Source organism: Prionailurus bengalensis, chromosome D1 (genome assembly GCF_016509475.1).
Source record: "Prionailurus bengalensis isolate Pbe53 chromosome D1, Fcat_Pben_1.1_paternal_pri, whole genome shotgun sequence".
In the NCBI taxonomy this organism is placed as follows: Eukaryota; Metazoa; Chordata; class Mammalia; order Carnivora; family Felidae; genus Prionailurus; species Prionailurus bengalensis.
In genome coordinates this window covers 58,653,433-58,668,442 of record NC_057346.1, presented here as the reverse complement: position 1 = coordinate 58,668,442, position 15,010 = coordinate 58,653,433, and the positions used below count along the sequence as shown (strand labels likewise).

Below are 15,010 nucleotides of genomic sequence, written 5' to 3'. Positions count from 1 at the left end.
TACAGTAGGTGTTCAATAATGGTTTGGGAGAAAAGGAAGAGAGGGAAGGAGAGAGGGAGAAGGTGACCAAATAAGTGAGTGCATAAGTAGATTACCATGTAGAGGGATGGATAGGTCAGTGAATGAACTGTTGAATGGAGAAAGGAGGGATGGATGGGGGAGTGAGTGACTACAAGGTGACTCTGGGTGTTACAGCTAAAGGGGAAGCCAAAAACTCTTTAATTACCCACATGCCCATTTGACAGATGAGAAGACTGAGAGAGGGCTGAGGAGAAAGGAAGCTGCTGGGGCTGTGGGGCTGGCCTTTGACCAGCAGCCTCTGGTTCTCCCCCACCTTTCTATCCCCTCATCACCCTCTTCCTTCTGCTGGGTGGGAAGGGTTCCAGGAAGGAGACATTTTCTCCGCCTCCTTGCTCCTCGAGGCCCAGTTTCCGCCAGACCTTGGTGTTGGAGGTGGCAGGGAGGGGGTGGCCCCCGCAGGGGCTATTTCAGTCAGAGACAGCCCTGCCAGGAAACAGAGGAAGCCGCCTGCTCCTTTGGAGGTGTTGCAGCCTGAGTTGAGGGCAGGAGAGTGGAGAGCCTCATGTCTGGCCTCCCCTTGCTCCAACGCATTTGAGGCCACCAAGGTGCTTCGGGGACAGGAGGCTGCATGTGAGTGTTGGTGCTGTGGGCCAATGTGAGGGGGGAATGGGGGCTGGACACAAGGAACTGTGACTTTGGGCAGGCAGGCTGGGCCCATCGCTGACGTAAAGGAGGTCCACGGCGTTGAGGGGACCAGAAGAAGGGACTCTACCCAGTTGGAGGACCAGATAGGAAGAAGCAAGATGGGATCTGCAGCTGGATGCGCTCTTAGGGTTTTGACAAACAGACACGTGATGAATGGCACGTTGTGTAGAGGGAACAACAAAGATGGAACGGCCCGAGAGGAAGTCTAGGTCTCTGACTGTGGATAGTTGTGTGGCGGTCTTATTGTCTCAGGAACAGTGTGGCAGGATAGGAAGGGGCAGAGTGGAGCAACCAGGGGTACCTTGATAAGGTTGGAGGGCTCAGCAGGGAGCCTGAATGTCAGGAGTTTGAGCTTTTCTTCAAAGGGCAGAGGAATACAGGGAAGGATGTAATCTGACCCACTTGCTAGAAAGCCCCCCACCAGACACAGTGTGGCCGGAGCCCAGGAAGACACTGGGGCCTGAGCTGGCCCAGGGCTCAGGGGCCAAGAAATGACATCTGTGAGAGCTAGAGGGAGACAGTGTCAGCTGCTAGGAGGCAAGGGCCAAGGGACCCCTCCGCTGGGACCAGCCCCTGCCTCTCGTAGTCATCAGAGGGTAGAGTGTATGAGGGAGCCAGGGTGACAGCCATGCCTGCCTTTCTTGGAGCAGACCTGAAGCTTCACTCTGGATCTCCTTGTGCAGCCTCTGCCTCCTTCCAAGAGGACCGGTCTTACCAGGGAGTGGAGAGCAGGAAATATCTGGAGCCTCCAGTCACCTGAGGCGAGGGCTTTCCCTCGGGGTGGTGTCTGAGGACAATAGGCCTCCCAAAAGAGAGTTCAGAGGCACAGCACTGTTCCTTCTACCCGTCTCTTCCTCCTCACCATGGCCCTGCCCTAGAAGGCTGCTCTCCTCTCAAGCTCTGCCTGCTCTACTTTCCTCCCCACCTGGGGACACCCAGAGACCCTCACACCCCTCTCCACCCAGGGAATTCCTCCTCAACCACCTGGGTCATGCTCCATCCTTCGTTCTCTTCTGAAAAGTCTCTTCTATCCTGTGGCTTACGCTGGTCTCCCCATGCAGACTAGCATATGTATATGTACGTGTACGTGTATGTGTATGTGTATAAATAATTTCTATATCTCTATCTATCTATGTGCATCGACATCTATGTACTGTGCCCCCATGCATCCAGCAGGCAGTAAGTATGCATTAAATGCCTGGCAGGTGAAAACAGGAGAATGAATGCATAAAGGAAAGAATAGCCTGAACAAATGAATGAAGAGATGGGTAAATGAGCTTTCTCTTGCCTGCACTAATCTTGGCTTCCTGGCTACAATGGGGGTCCTCCCGTGCTTCTTCCTGTGGCTTCCCCCGTGCCTAACTGGCTAACTGGGCACCTGGCACTCCTAGCACATGGGCTGAAGCCCCACAAAGAATTTTTCATAATTAAAGATAATATGGCATGTGGGATACAGACTAGAGAATCCAAACCTCATTTTGCATTTGCCCAGACTCTGGGGAAAATATTTTCATCAGAATCAAATTTTAAGTTGGTAGAAATTAGTTTGGGTAGTTACGTTTTGCTCTAGCTTAACTTTTAAAAATCTTATAACTTGGGGGCCTGGATGGCTCAGTCAGTTAAGCGTACGACTCTTGATTTTGGCTCAGGTCATGATCTTGCAGTTCGTAGGATTGAGCCCCATGTCGGGCTCTGTGCTGACAATTCAGAGCCTGCTTGAGATTCTCTCTCTTTCTCCCTCTCTCTGCCCCTCCCCTGCTCTCTCTCAAAATTAAAAAAAAAAAAGAAGAATTAAAAAAATAAAAATCTCATAACTTGACTTAGCAGGTATATTCACATCAAGAATAGCTAACACTTGCCCTGTGCCAGGCACTGATCTTCATAACAACCCTATGAGGCAGGTACTCTATTACTCCATTTTACAGATGGGGAAACCAAGGCCCAGGAGTTCAGTAATGAGCCTAAAGCCCCACAGCTCACATGTAGCAGACCTGGGATTTGAACCTTCTGGCCTCAAACCTCTGTCACCCTCTGTGTACATTTACAGGACTTCATATCTTTTCCTTAGCTTCAGTTTTCCCACCTATAAATAGGAAGGGGGATGATCTGACTCACTGTCTCAAAGGCTTTGTCTTTCAGGTCCATTAGATTTAAGTTGCAAGTTCTCTCTGGGCACCAGTAAATGTGGACATGCCAGTTGGGAGGTAAGTATCAAGAAGCCAGACTTACCTCACCAGGGAACCCCGTAAGACACTTGTGCTTCCCCAAAATCTCGCCTGAAGGGATGAATGGAGGCATTACGTGTAGGATACAACAGCATGGCATGGCATTTATTAAGCACCTACTGTATATCAGGCCTATGACATGTTTTACCGATAAGAACACAGACCCAGAAAAGGCCAGTGATATGCTTTGGGTTGAACAGCGTAGAAATAGGGGAGCCAGGATTTGAATGAGCCCCGTGTCGGGCTTGCCTAGCTCTGAAGTTGGGTTTATAACCTCTACATCCCATGACCATGGGCTATGTTTAGTTGTCTCCTCTCAGTCAGGTGGTTGGCTCTGCTTCTAACTCAATGAGGAAGATTGAGCCATCACTGCCTCTTGCTGTGCCTGGATTTTCCTCTCTCTAAAAAGCAAGCAGTAGGGTCGCCTGGCTGGCTCAGTCAGTGGAGCGCATGACTCTTGGTCATGGGGTTGTGGGTTTGAGCCCCACTTTGGGTGAAGAGATTACTTAAAAATAAAATCAGTTAAAAAAAAAAAAACCAGTAGATTTGGTTGGTCCTCAGTCATTTGCCCGTTTGCCTTTGGGGACGCTGTTTTCATATTAGCCACCAGAGGGTGCTGTGGTCCAGTGTGTGCTAGACAGACATTTGTAGCCTCAAGTCAAGTAGAAGGAGGCTTAGAGGAACTCCTGAATCACCTCCTTCCCCCATTTTACAGATAAGAAGATTGCAGCCAAAAGAAGAACCATGGCTTTGGAAGGTGGAGTCCAGTCTGAGGAGGTGGGCACTGTCCTTCATCAGTTCACAGTGTGTGGATACTGTTCACGTTGATTAATTAAGAGTTACCAGGGCCTTCACTGCCCTGGACCGCAGGTTGGGCTCCCAGATACAGGCATCACACCTGGCACTTCTTCAGGAGGTTCCTGGTCTGTGTAGGAGAGAAAGACACACATGTTCACCATAACCATAATCTCCAAACTCCAAAAAGCCCAGGGGAAGCCCTACCTAGCGTGATTTAGTACCTCAAACTTCATGACATTCTGAGAGGTGGCCTGTCATTCCTGCAATTTTCAGATGGGAAAATTGAGACTCAGAAAAGGTATATCACTAGCCCAAGGTCACATAGCTAATAAGTAGCACAGATGGGATTCAAACTAAAGTCTGCCTGGGGTGCCTGGTTGGCTCAGTCAGAAGAGCATGTGATTCTTGATCTTGGGATCATGAGTCCGAGCCCCTGTTGGGTGTAGAGATTACCTAAATAAATAAAACTTTAAAAAAAAAGATTTAGGACAAACAAACAAAAACCAAAAGTCTGTCAGTCTCCCCTTAAAGAGGAGACATTTGGGTTTTGAAGACATGGGGTTTTGAAGGCCGAATAGAAGTTCACCAGGAAGGTTGGTGGGAAATGAATATTATAGAAAGTGAGTTGGATTTTTCCCAAGCTTGAGCTTTATTGTATTCCAGGTTTCCTTAAAGTGAAGGCAGCGTGCTGTCTCCGTGGGGTAGTGAGTGTCATAGATGGTTCAGGTGGAGATCAGGGCCCAGAGAGGGACAGGGGGCTACCGGACGGTCAGTGAGTATGGTTACTGACAGGTTTTGTGTTGCTTCCCTAGCCTCTGTGCATGCGGGAAGCATAATCGGGCAGCCATGGAGTGGGACAACGGGACAGGACAGGCCCCGGGCTCACCGCCCACCACCTGTGTCTACCAAGAGAACTTCAAGAGACTGCTACTGCCACCTGTGTACTCAGTGGTGCTGGCGGCTGGCCTGCCACTGAACGCCTGTGTCATCGCCCAGATCAGCACATCCCGCCGGGCCCTGACCCGCACGGCCGTGTACACCCTGAACCTGGCCCTGGCCGATCTGCTCTACGCCTGCTCCCTGCCCCTGCTCATCTACAACTATGCCCAAGGTGACCACTGGCCCTTTGGCGACCTCGCCTGCCGCCTGGTCCGCTTCCTGTTTTACGCCAACCTACACGGTAGCATCCTCTTCCTCACCTGCATCAGTTTCCAGCGCTACCTGGGCATCTGCCACCCACTGGCCCCCTGGCACAAGCGTGGGGGCCGCCGCGCCGCCTGGGTAGTGTGTGGGGCTGTGTGGCTGGCTGTGGCGACCCAGTGTCTGCCCACAGCCCTCTTTGCTGCCACAGGCGTCCAGCGTAACCGCACTGTCTGCTACGACCTGAGCCCGCCTGCCCTGGCCTCCCACTATATGCCCTACGGCATGGCCCTCACGGTCATCGGCTTTCTGCTGCCCTTTGCCGCCCTGCTGGCCTGCTACTGCCGCCTGGCTTACCATCTGTGCCGCCAGGACGGCCCAGCAGGGCCAGTGGCCCGGGAGCGGCGTGGCAAGGCAGCCCGCATGGCGGTGGTGGTGGCAGCCGCCTTTGCCATCAGCTTCCTGCCCTTCCACGTCACCAAGACAGCCTACCTGGCGGTGCGCTCTACATCTGGGGTCCCCTGCCCTGTGCTGGAGGCCTTTGCAGCTGCCTACAAAGTCACACGGCCCTTTGCCAGTGCCAACAGCGTGCTGGATCCCATTCTCTTCTACTTCACTCAGAAGAAGTTCCGCCGGAGGCCACATGAGCTGCTGCAGAAACTCACGGCCAAGTGGCAGCGACGGGGTCCGTGAGCCCAGTGGGGACAAGGACACCTGGGGCCATGGCGCCGGAAGCCCCACCAACCCCAAACTGTGCAGAGAATTAGAGCTTAGCTCAGCTGGGCATGGAGTGAGGTCGCCCCACAGACTCCAAAATCTCAACCAATGACTATTTATTGAGCTCTTTCTCTGGACTGGGCCGTGTGGGCACAGAGAGACAAGCTCGGACCTGGCTCTCCAGAAGGTCCCAGTCAGCCCTGGAGAGGCAGGGAAGCCATGTTAAGCTGCTCACAAAAATGGCGTGTGACATGCACTGTAATTGAGGAGTATGCCGAATGTTTTGGAGTCACCAATAAAGGGAGTGAGGGAAGATGGGAGGAGGAAGTGAGGGCTTCTGGAAAGGAGCATTTGAGCTGGATTTTGAGGGATGAATATGAGCTCTCTGGAGGAATGTGATGTTCCATTCATTCAGCAAAACTTTACCTACACCTTGTGCTTGGGCCTGGGTTGATTCCAGCGCCCCAGGAGAACAAGTCCCAGCTCTGCCCCATATAGGCTCCCAACTACTGGATATACTGACATTTGACAAAGTGATGTCAAGGCTGTGACAGAGGGAAGCATGGCTGGCGGGGAGGGGTGAACAGAGGATACCCATGATCCAGTCCAAGGAGTCAGGAAAGATTTCTCAGGGTGGGGCTGGGGGGCATCTGAACCAGATGTTGAGGGTTGAGTGGCAGGTCAGCAAATGGAAGTGGGGAGCGTGTTCACCCAGCCTGGGATGGCCCTAATCTAGACTCTGCGCTGGAGGAGATGGGTAGAGAGCTGGAGTGGGGGGCAGGCATATGGTCTGCTGTGTGTGAAAGTTGAGAAAACAAAAGCTGTCCCATGGCCACCCTTCAGGCTGTGGGGGCTGAGCAGAGGGAAGAATCAGGGAGCACTTCTTCAAAGAGTGAAGCTTAAGCCAGGGAGGAATCCAAAAGACAGAAGGAGGCTGCTCCTGATGGAAGGCACTGGGTGCATAAAACCCAGAGGCAGAGACCTGTTGAATCTGGCTGCAAATCAATAGTGAGTTTCAGTTAAGTCCAAGAGGGGATGGAGTGGGTGGGACCAGAGCATTGAATGCCAGGAAGAGCCCCAGACCCCACCTCTCCTCCACCTATCTCTTCGCATGGGCCTCTTTCAGCCTCAGGGTATCCTGGGTGCCTGAGGAACCCTCCACCAGGCCCCCCCAAGTGAAGGGAAATAGCCCTTCAATATTGCTTCATTCTAGAAGGAGAAGTCAACTTGAAGAGACTCAGGGCCATGCCAGGGCTACCAGGAGGCTGCCATATGGAGGTGCAGAAGTCCTGTGGCCAGTCTCAAGACAGACTGTTCCATGGGTTCTGCTCCTGCCCTCTCACCTTCATCATTCTGGCCTGTGGGTGCCTGGGAGGCTGCTGGAGGCCATCTCACAGGGGCATCTCAAACACAGACCTGAGCCTTCAAAAGCTTTGGAAAGGCATCTTCACTGAAGGTCTCTGAGAAGACAGCCAAGGGATTCTGCCACATAAGGCCTCTTTACCTGCTCTCCCCACCCACCCCTCCTTTCGGCCCCACCCACACAGCTCCTCACCCTCTCTGCTCCTTTTCCTCATATCTCCACACACACCCCCACCGGACCCCCCCCTCACTTCTCCTCCATTCCTTATTCCTTCCTCCCAGGTCCCAGCTTTCCACCTGTAGAACAATTTCACCTGCCCTTGGCTGCTAGTATACCACTCAGACCCTGTACCCGAACCAGCCTTGACAAAGAGTCTACCTTCTTAGAGGGTAGAGCCGAGAGAGGGCAGGGCATAGGGACAGGGCAGGGAGGGGAAGGACTGCGTAGCTTGCTCAGCATTTTCCTTTTAGCCCTGTCTAATCTCCAAGGCTGTTGGGCAATGGGGGCATTCAGAGAAGGGCTCTGCGGGAGTTAAACTCCATAGTAATGTTGGAAGTGTGCTTGCAGCTGTCTGAGGAAGTGGGAAAACCGGGCCCAAACCATCTTGGGAACCCATCAGAAGTGCCCTTGCTGAAGAGGTTGATGATAATTTGGACAGAAGGGACTTTGATTCTTTGGGTCACAGGGAAGAGATGTGAGGAAATGTCAGAAGATGTATATTCCCAACACAGTGCAATGTCCTGCCAAGTAGTACAGATGATGCTTGCCTTGCATCTTGTTGAGAGTCTGAGATGAGACTCTTCAGTTGCCTGTCATGGGGGAGTAGGGCAGCAGGAGAGCGGAAGGCAGAGGGCCTCTGCCCACAGTGCCCAGAGCATCCCAGATGACTGTCCTAGCAGACTGCCGAGAATGGTGACCCTTTCTTTGGTTACTTTTCCAAGAGTGAACATTGTGGGCCACAGGTAAATTCCATTTCCAGCATCCCTTCGCAAGGCAGAACAGCATAAAGGGTGGAAACTGCAGACCCAGCTCAACCTGAGCGTGTATCTTGGCTCTACCACTTACTAGTTATGTTACTCTGGGCAAGTTATGTAGCCTCTTTGTACCGTAACTTCCCGGGCTATAAAATGGGAATGATGATGCTATCTGTCTTGCAAAGTGGTTGTGAGGATTAATACGTGCAAAGCACTCAGAGTAATGCCGAAACACAGTAAGCGTGCAATGAGTGTTGCTATTGTAATGACTTTGCCTTTTGTGCACACAAGTTCCTCCAGTCTCTCTCTAGGAATTTGCCTAGGAAGTTTCTAAACAAGGGGCTCTGAGCAAGGGATTTCTCCTTCCTTCACCTGGGGAGGCAGCTGGTCTTTTAAGAAAAAAAAACTCCGCGTACTTTTTTTTTTTTCCCTTCAGAACGAGGGTCATAATCCATGAGCCCCATCTATCTACTCCTACAAGAAGGAAAAACCATTTATTAATGCCAGTACAAGAGACTCCCGAGTGCCATTGGGGAGCTTGAATTTCCCCCCTTCTTTCTCCCTCCTTTTGTCCCCATCCCCTAATCTCTCTCCTCACTTTAACCCAGAGCACACCCGGGGATAGGGGCTTCAGCTGGGGATGTCTGCTCACTGGGGTAAAGACAGAGGAGACACGGACAAAGGTGTGGAGGTAGAGTGTGGTGAGGGATGGGGGAGCATGTGGGTTCACAGGGGTCCAAGGTGATGCTCTGGGCTTGAGGAAGATTTCCTGGGGTGTAGCAGTGCAGCTGGGGCTTGAAGGATGGCCATAATTAGACTGAAGAAGAGAGGGCAAGTTTGTTCTGGTGCGGGGAACAGCACAGCCCAAGGCGTAGAGGCTGTTGGAGGAAAGATAGCAAGAGATTAGGCTGGAGAGTTGGCAGGACCGGAGAGTAAAAGGCTTGGTGCCAGCCCAGGGGAGCACCGGGGAGCCACAACAATGACAGCAGTGGCCATTTGTTGGGCTCTGCAGGTCCTGGGCACATGCAGCGTGCTGTACACACGTTTTCTCACTTAATCCTTACAATACCTCCAATTACAGATGGGGATACTGAGGCCCAGATGTGAGAATTGACCTGTGAAGGTCACACAGTCTTTCTCTAACCCAGATACTAGATGCCCCCCTTGCCTTACTCGACCTGCCTTGCTTCCCTTTCCTTTTAAATTTTTTTTTTCAATGTTTATTTATTTCTGGGACAGAGAGAGACAGAGCATGAACGGGGGAGGGGCAGAGAGAGAGGGAGACACAGAATCAGAAGCAGGCTCCAGGCTCTGAGCCATCAGCCCAGAGCCTGACGCGGGGCTCGAACTCACGGACCGCGAGATCGTGACCTGGCCGAAGTCGGACGCTTAACCGACTGCACCACCCAGGCGCCCCTTCCCTTTCCTTTTATTACGTGCCTTTCAAGTGCCCACCTGCCTCAGCCAGTGCCAGTAATTGGGGATCCCCCTAGGAAGTTGTAACAGAGACGGCTAAGTGCCAACTGCAGTATTAACTCTCCTTTAATTGGGCACAAGTTCTCCTAGGATGAAAACTTCATTTCCCAGCCTTACTTGCAGCTAGGTACGACCAGGTATCTTAATCCTGGGCAGTGGGATATAAGCAAAGCGGCCTACAGCAGTTTAACACAGGAAGGGGATGAAGGTCTTTAAAAGATAGGTGGGGTCTGTCCTTTGCCTCCCCTCCCTTCTTGCTGCTTACAATGGGGGCCTCACAGCTGGGGCACCATCTGGGACCATGAGAAACAGCTTGGGTTTCTGACCATTCCAGTTTGGGGCCACCTGAATTTGGACTTTGGCACAAGAGGGAAATAAATGTCTATCTTTTTTAAGCCACGAGTTTTTCAGGCCTTTGTTACCACAGCCAAAACAAGTCCCTCTACTTCGCTCCTATCCTGAGATGGTGGACCTAGAGGGAGGCCAGGCAGTGTCCTGGACTGGGGTGGGGGCAGGGTCCAGCTTGATAACAAGGCCTCAACCTGGGTGGGAGCTAGGACTCAGCAGGGTCTGGAGATACCCAGGAAGGCTCTTAGAGAATTGCAAAACTTGGGGAGTGGTCATGGTGCTTTCGGCTTGAGGCCTGAGGCCAAGGGGGTAGATGGGTTTCCTGAGGGACAGAGTCGGAAGGGAGGGCCTGGAGAGAACCCTGGGAACTTCATTAGGGGGCTGGGCAGGAGGAGGAGCCAGAGAGGTGAAAGGTCAAAGCCTAGGGGTTTCTGAATGATGGTGGCAGTGGAGGTGTTTGAATGAGGGAGTAGCAGGCAGGGAGGAAGTGGAGGTGATGGGTGGAGAAGAAAAGAGAGAAGAAGGCTCCCAGGGAGGCCTGGTCCAGGGAAGGCACTTCCATGACAGGAGGCATATGAGTTGGCTGTTGTAGGTTGAGTACAGGGGCAGGGCCAAAGATGGAAGAGCCAGAGAATCAGGAACCAGGGCTTGTCCTTTCTAATGTGGAAAAGCCCAGGGGCAATGGATCTGTCCTAGGAATAGATGCAGCTTGCTCCTCCCTCCTTCATTCATTCTTCCACACACATTCTCTATACTCCTCCAAGATGGCGATGGGAACACAGAGGCAGCTCTGACCCATACCCTATCCTCAGAAAGAACCTGGGGGTGAGAGTAGGGGTGAAGACAAGGAAACCGGCAGTTCATCCAGTAAACAACATTTATTGAGCACCTACTATGAGCCAGGCATCATGCTGAGCAGTGGGTCCCTGCCCTGAGTGAGCTTCTCGTCTGATGAAACAGAAAGACAATAATGAAATAGATATATACCCTGGATCATTACAGCTGGGAGGAGAGCTCAGGAAAACATAACAAGGGCTAAGGCCTCACTGGGGAGACTATAAGCTCATGTAATGGTCAGGAGCTGAGAGATGATGCGGACCAGGGGTTTTGTGACTCAGCTTAAGGGGCAGAGGTTTCTTAGCTGAAGCCCAATGGTCTCAGAAGGTATCAGCTCAGTGCAAAAAGGCTGTTACTGACTCTGACTCTAAACAAGCCCATTCACTTCTCTAAGTTTCTGTTTCCTTACATATAAAGCAATGATAATACTACCAGCCCTCCCTAAGCCACCCTATTGAGCATGGAAAAGTTAGAGCAGAATTTTCATAAAGTACAAAAAAGTATAATAACCCAATAGAAGAGGCACAAACTGGCATTTCATGTAAAAGGAAACACAGATAATAAAATAAAAACACACAGAGAGATATTTGATCCTAGCTTGACAATGCCTCCTGGATGTTGAGTAGTCACATGGCCTGTTACCCTGAGCTCTCCTGCGCATGTGCTCCTGGAGTCGTGCACAATGCTCAGAGCAGCACTATTTGCAAGAGCAAACACCTGCAAACACTAAAATATCCGTCCATGAGAGAGTGGATGAATAATACACCATGCTATATTCACACAATGGAATATTACACGCAGCCAGAATGCACAACATGGATGTGTGACGATATGGAAAAACCTAAGCAGTATAATATTAAGTACAAAGTAATCTCAAAAAATTACACAGAGCAAGATGCCCTTTTGTAACAACTAAAATGAAAATATATACTTTGAAGGAATACACAGATGCAACAAAACTACACAAAAAGGAAAGCAAAGGAATGCTGAACGCAGGAGGTAATGGTTATTATTCTGCGTGGTACGACAGCAGGAGAATGGGTGGTAGGAAACCTATATGATGAGATGTAGGACATTATCGAGGTCCTAGTTGTTTTGTGGTGGGAGCCAATTAAAGAAGTGGTGAGAATGTGTCATGAACTAAAGGTTATAAATAATCCAATACTGTCCACTTGAGGTCTACTTATACAGGAAAGGGGACAATCTCAGGTCATTTCTAATTGACTTGGGAATGGAGTCAGGAGTCAGATTCCCCCTAAGACAGTTCCTTCCTGGACGTTATTGCTTCTTCTTTTTCTTTCTCTCTCTCTCTCTCTCTCTCTTTTTTTTTTTATGTTTATTTTTGAAAGAGACAGAGAGAGAGAGATGAGCAGGGGAGTGGGGGAAGGGGAAAGGAGAGAGAGGGAGACAGAGGATCAAAAGCAGGCTCCACAGTGACAGCAGAGAGCCCAATATGGGGCTCGAACCCATGAACAGTGAGATCATGGCCTGAGCCTAAGGCAGACGCTTAACCAACTGAGCCACCCAGGTGGCCCCTGGAGGGCATTTCTTCTCGAGGTCCTCTCACTCCTTATCTTTCTCCCTCTTAAGTACCCAAGGGCCATCACTGGCCATGACTGTGACCATCACAACCTTCCTATCTTGATTTCTTCAAGGGTTTTATAGCCCCGATCTTGCTGGGCACCATGACTTATGGGTAGATGGGTTAATGTTTTCATTCCCCTTTCATAGGTGAGGGGCTTAAGGCCCAGAGGAAGGGAGTGACCTGCTGAGGGTCATCTGGCACATTTGTGAGGGTGCCTGCATTGGGCCCAGCTCTAGACTCCCACAAATGTTTCCCTCTCCACCCTGGTGCCCAGTGTTCCCAGCAACCTCCTAGATGAGTCTTTGAAGGGCTAAAAACACCCAGGCACCCTCTGTACCTGGAAGATGACTTTGTCTCATCATGAATCAGAAGGTACTGGGGCTAGGAGGATTCGTGAGGTGCTGAAAGCAGCCAAGCCACTCTCTGCCTGGGTGAGTGTGCCACTGGGTGGTGGCCCAGCCTAGATCCTTAAACACCCTCCTCACCCCTCACCAAGGGGATTCCTGATCCAAAGGCCTCAGTCAGCCTACCTCAAGACCAAGCTTCAGGATGCTGAGGTGACCTGAGTCTCTGCATCTCTCCATCAGTTTGCCCATCTGTGATATGGGAATATAAACTTCTATTCCAGAAGTGATGTGAAGACAAAATATGACAGGATGTGAAAAAGTTTGGCAAAGTACAAATTTCAGATGGTAGGGACCATTGTTTTTGGAGGAGAGCAGTGTCTGTCAGGATGAGGGTCTCCCCCACCATAACAAAACTTTCCCCAAAGAGTAGAAAAGTATTTCAGAGGAAACAAGAATTTGACTTCAAATAGAGTCAGAGAGGCACTCTTGGGGAACTCTAGACCCACTCCTCACTTTTCAGATGAGGCAGCTGAGGCCCAGAAAAGTGTAAGCATATATCCAAAGTCACACAGCAAGGCAAGGGTAGAGAGGCACTAGGCCAGGCAGGATTCTCTTCCTTGCCATCAATTCCCCAGTGAAGGACAGAGGTCCTTTTGAGGCAGAGCTGAGACAAGGCTGAGGTGAGGAACTTATAGGAGGCTAGTCTCAACTCAAAGAGGAAGAGCATCCTCCCTACAGAGATTTCCCTCAACCGAGTCAATCCCTGACTGCCATCCTGCTCTATGCCCATCCTTGCACCTCTCATCTGGGCCAGGGCCTCCTGCTTCCAGGGCCTGCCAGCCTAGTCAGACCCAGCCCTCTTTTGCTGAGGAGAGCATGAGTCAGACCAGACTATCCTCTGTTCCTGGGGCAGGTGAGGCCAGGCCCAAGAAGGAGGAAGAGATTGCTGGGGGCTCAAGGAGAGAGAACCCTCCTCTTTATCAGGGATCTGGGACCGGTGAAGACTGGAGGAGCATGGCATTTAAAGCTCCTCAAATCTGAATTTGAGTCATACCAGGCACTGCCATTTCCTGACTTTGACAGTGGTCAAAATTACATCTCCTTCATGACCAATAGAGAGGAAATATTTTCTCCCTCCAGGGTGGTTCAAGGATTAAATAAAAAGAATGAAATAATATTACCCATACATCCAACAATAACCCTTGTTATTGTTTATGAACAAATAAACTCTCATGTGTTCATTCAAATGTTGAGGAGCTTCCTTGCATTGTAAGCTGGGCCCTGAGGATGAATGGCACATAGCAGAAGCAGGCAGGGGTGGGGAAGACCCCAGTACCCAGTACGATGAGAGACTTGCCAGACAAGGGCGGAGGTGGAAGGGGAGCTCAAGGGTTGGATCAGCTTGAAGCAGGAAAGGCGACCCACACCCTCTGTTAGGAGGGCGGAGGGCCACAGGTAGTCGTGTTGGTTTGGCAGTGGCAAGTCAAGGGCGTTTCCGTTGAAACTCCTTTTGCGTGTGAAGCAGAAGGGACTTTGCGAAGGGACTAGGTTTGAAACGGCTGAAGGGATTAGAAGGGAAAAGAAGTAAAGGAAATGAAGTCTTGCAAACTCCCATTTTTGGTGATGGGTACCGCTTTACGCTTTACCTTTACCTGTCCTGTACTCCATGGCGGGAGGGGGGGGGAATCCGACCGGTAGAGGGCGTAAGAGCCACGTATCACGGAGCTCAAGAGGAGGGGGCGGGGCACAGGGCGGAGCTGCGAGGACAGGGGCCTCTGAGACGGCGGGGGCAGGTGGAGGGCCGTGCCTAGGGGTGGGCAGCTGGAAACGTGAGGGGGATGGGGGCGTGGCCACAGAGGGTGGGGCACCTGGAGCGGCGTGGGAGGGTCAGAGCTGGACTGGCAGCAGAGGTAAGAGGGGCGGGGCGTTTGGGGGCAAGGGAGGCTGGAAGGGCTCTCTGGGAGAGTGGGATTCACAGAGAAGGGCCGGGTGGGGGGCGTGGCCTGGGCGGGGTGAGGGGTGGGGCAGGGAGCGGCTAGCGCCCAGGTCTCCTGTGGCGCCTACTGCTCCCCCTGGCGGCGAGTCCCGCCCCCTTCCACCTGGAAGAGTTTCTGGGTGTACCTGAATGTCGGTGTGTACCAGTTTATGGGTCGGAAGTTGCCATGTTGGGGTTTCTTTGAGCAGAAGATGTTACCACACAAAAGCGTCTGAACCGCAGTGGGGGCGCAGCCCCGGCTGTATGTCAGAGGATCTGACCACACTGAGAGCTTTCGCGTGCCGGAGGGAGTCCTTGGCGGGGCAGTTCGGCCTGCTGGGTTCCAGAGGGGCTCCTCTAGAGGGTTACTTCGGTCTGCAAGTGCTCAAGCAGTCTTGTTTCTCTTTCAGCTCCTCCCCATTCCCTCCCCCCTAACTCCCGATTCCCAGCCTCGCGCGCGACCGGAGCCCACCCCCTCTTTTGGGCGCGAGGCCCCGCC

At 51.8% G+C, this 15,010-nt stretch overlaps 1 protein-coding gene across 2 annotated transcripts; it reads left to right on the top strand.

The window, feature by feature from the left end:
* Nucleotides 1-2,478: 2,478 nt before the first annotated feature.
* Nucleotides 2,479-9,164, top strand: P2RY6 (pyrimidinergic receptor P2Y6). Of its 2 annotated transcripts, XM_043580302.1 has the most exons (3): nucleotides 2,479-2,930; nucleotides 3,667-3,728; nucleotides 4,562-9,164. In XM_043580302.1, exon 3 carries the CDS (start codon nucleotides 4,596-4,598, stop codon nucleotides 5,580-5,582), a length of 987 nt encoding a protein of 328 aa, XP_043436237.1. In that variant the 5' UTR covers nucleotides 2,479-2,930; nucleotides 3,667-3,728; nucleotides 4,562-4,595; the 3' UTR covers nucleotides 5,583-9,164. The 2 variants fall into 2 exon arrangements, with proteins under 2 accessions (XP_043436237.1, XP_043436238.1); XM_043580303.1 differs by lacking the exon at nucleotides 2,479-2,930 and having other exon boundaries at nucleotides 2,937-3,728.
* The last annotated feature ends 5,846 nt before the right edge of the window (nucleotides 9,165-15,010 follow it).

Bases quoted from the DNA above. Each gene is read 5' to 3' on its own strand.
- P2RY6 (XM_043580302.1), top strand. From the start codon at position 4,596: ATGGAGTGGGACAACGGGACAGGACAGGCCCCGGGCTCACCGCCCACC.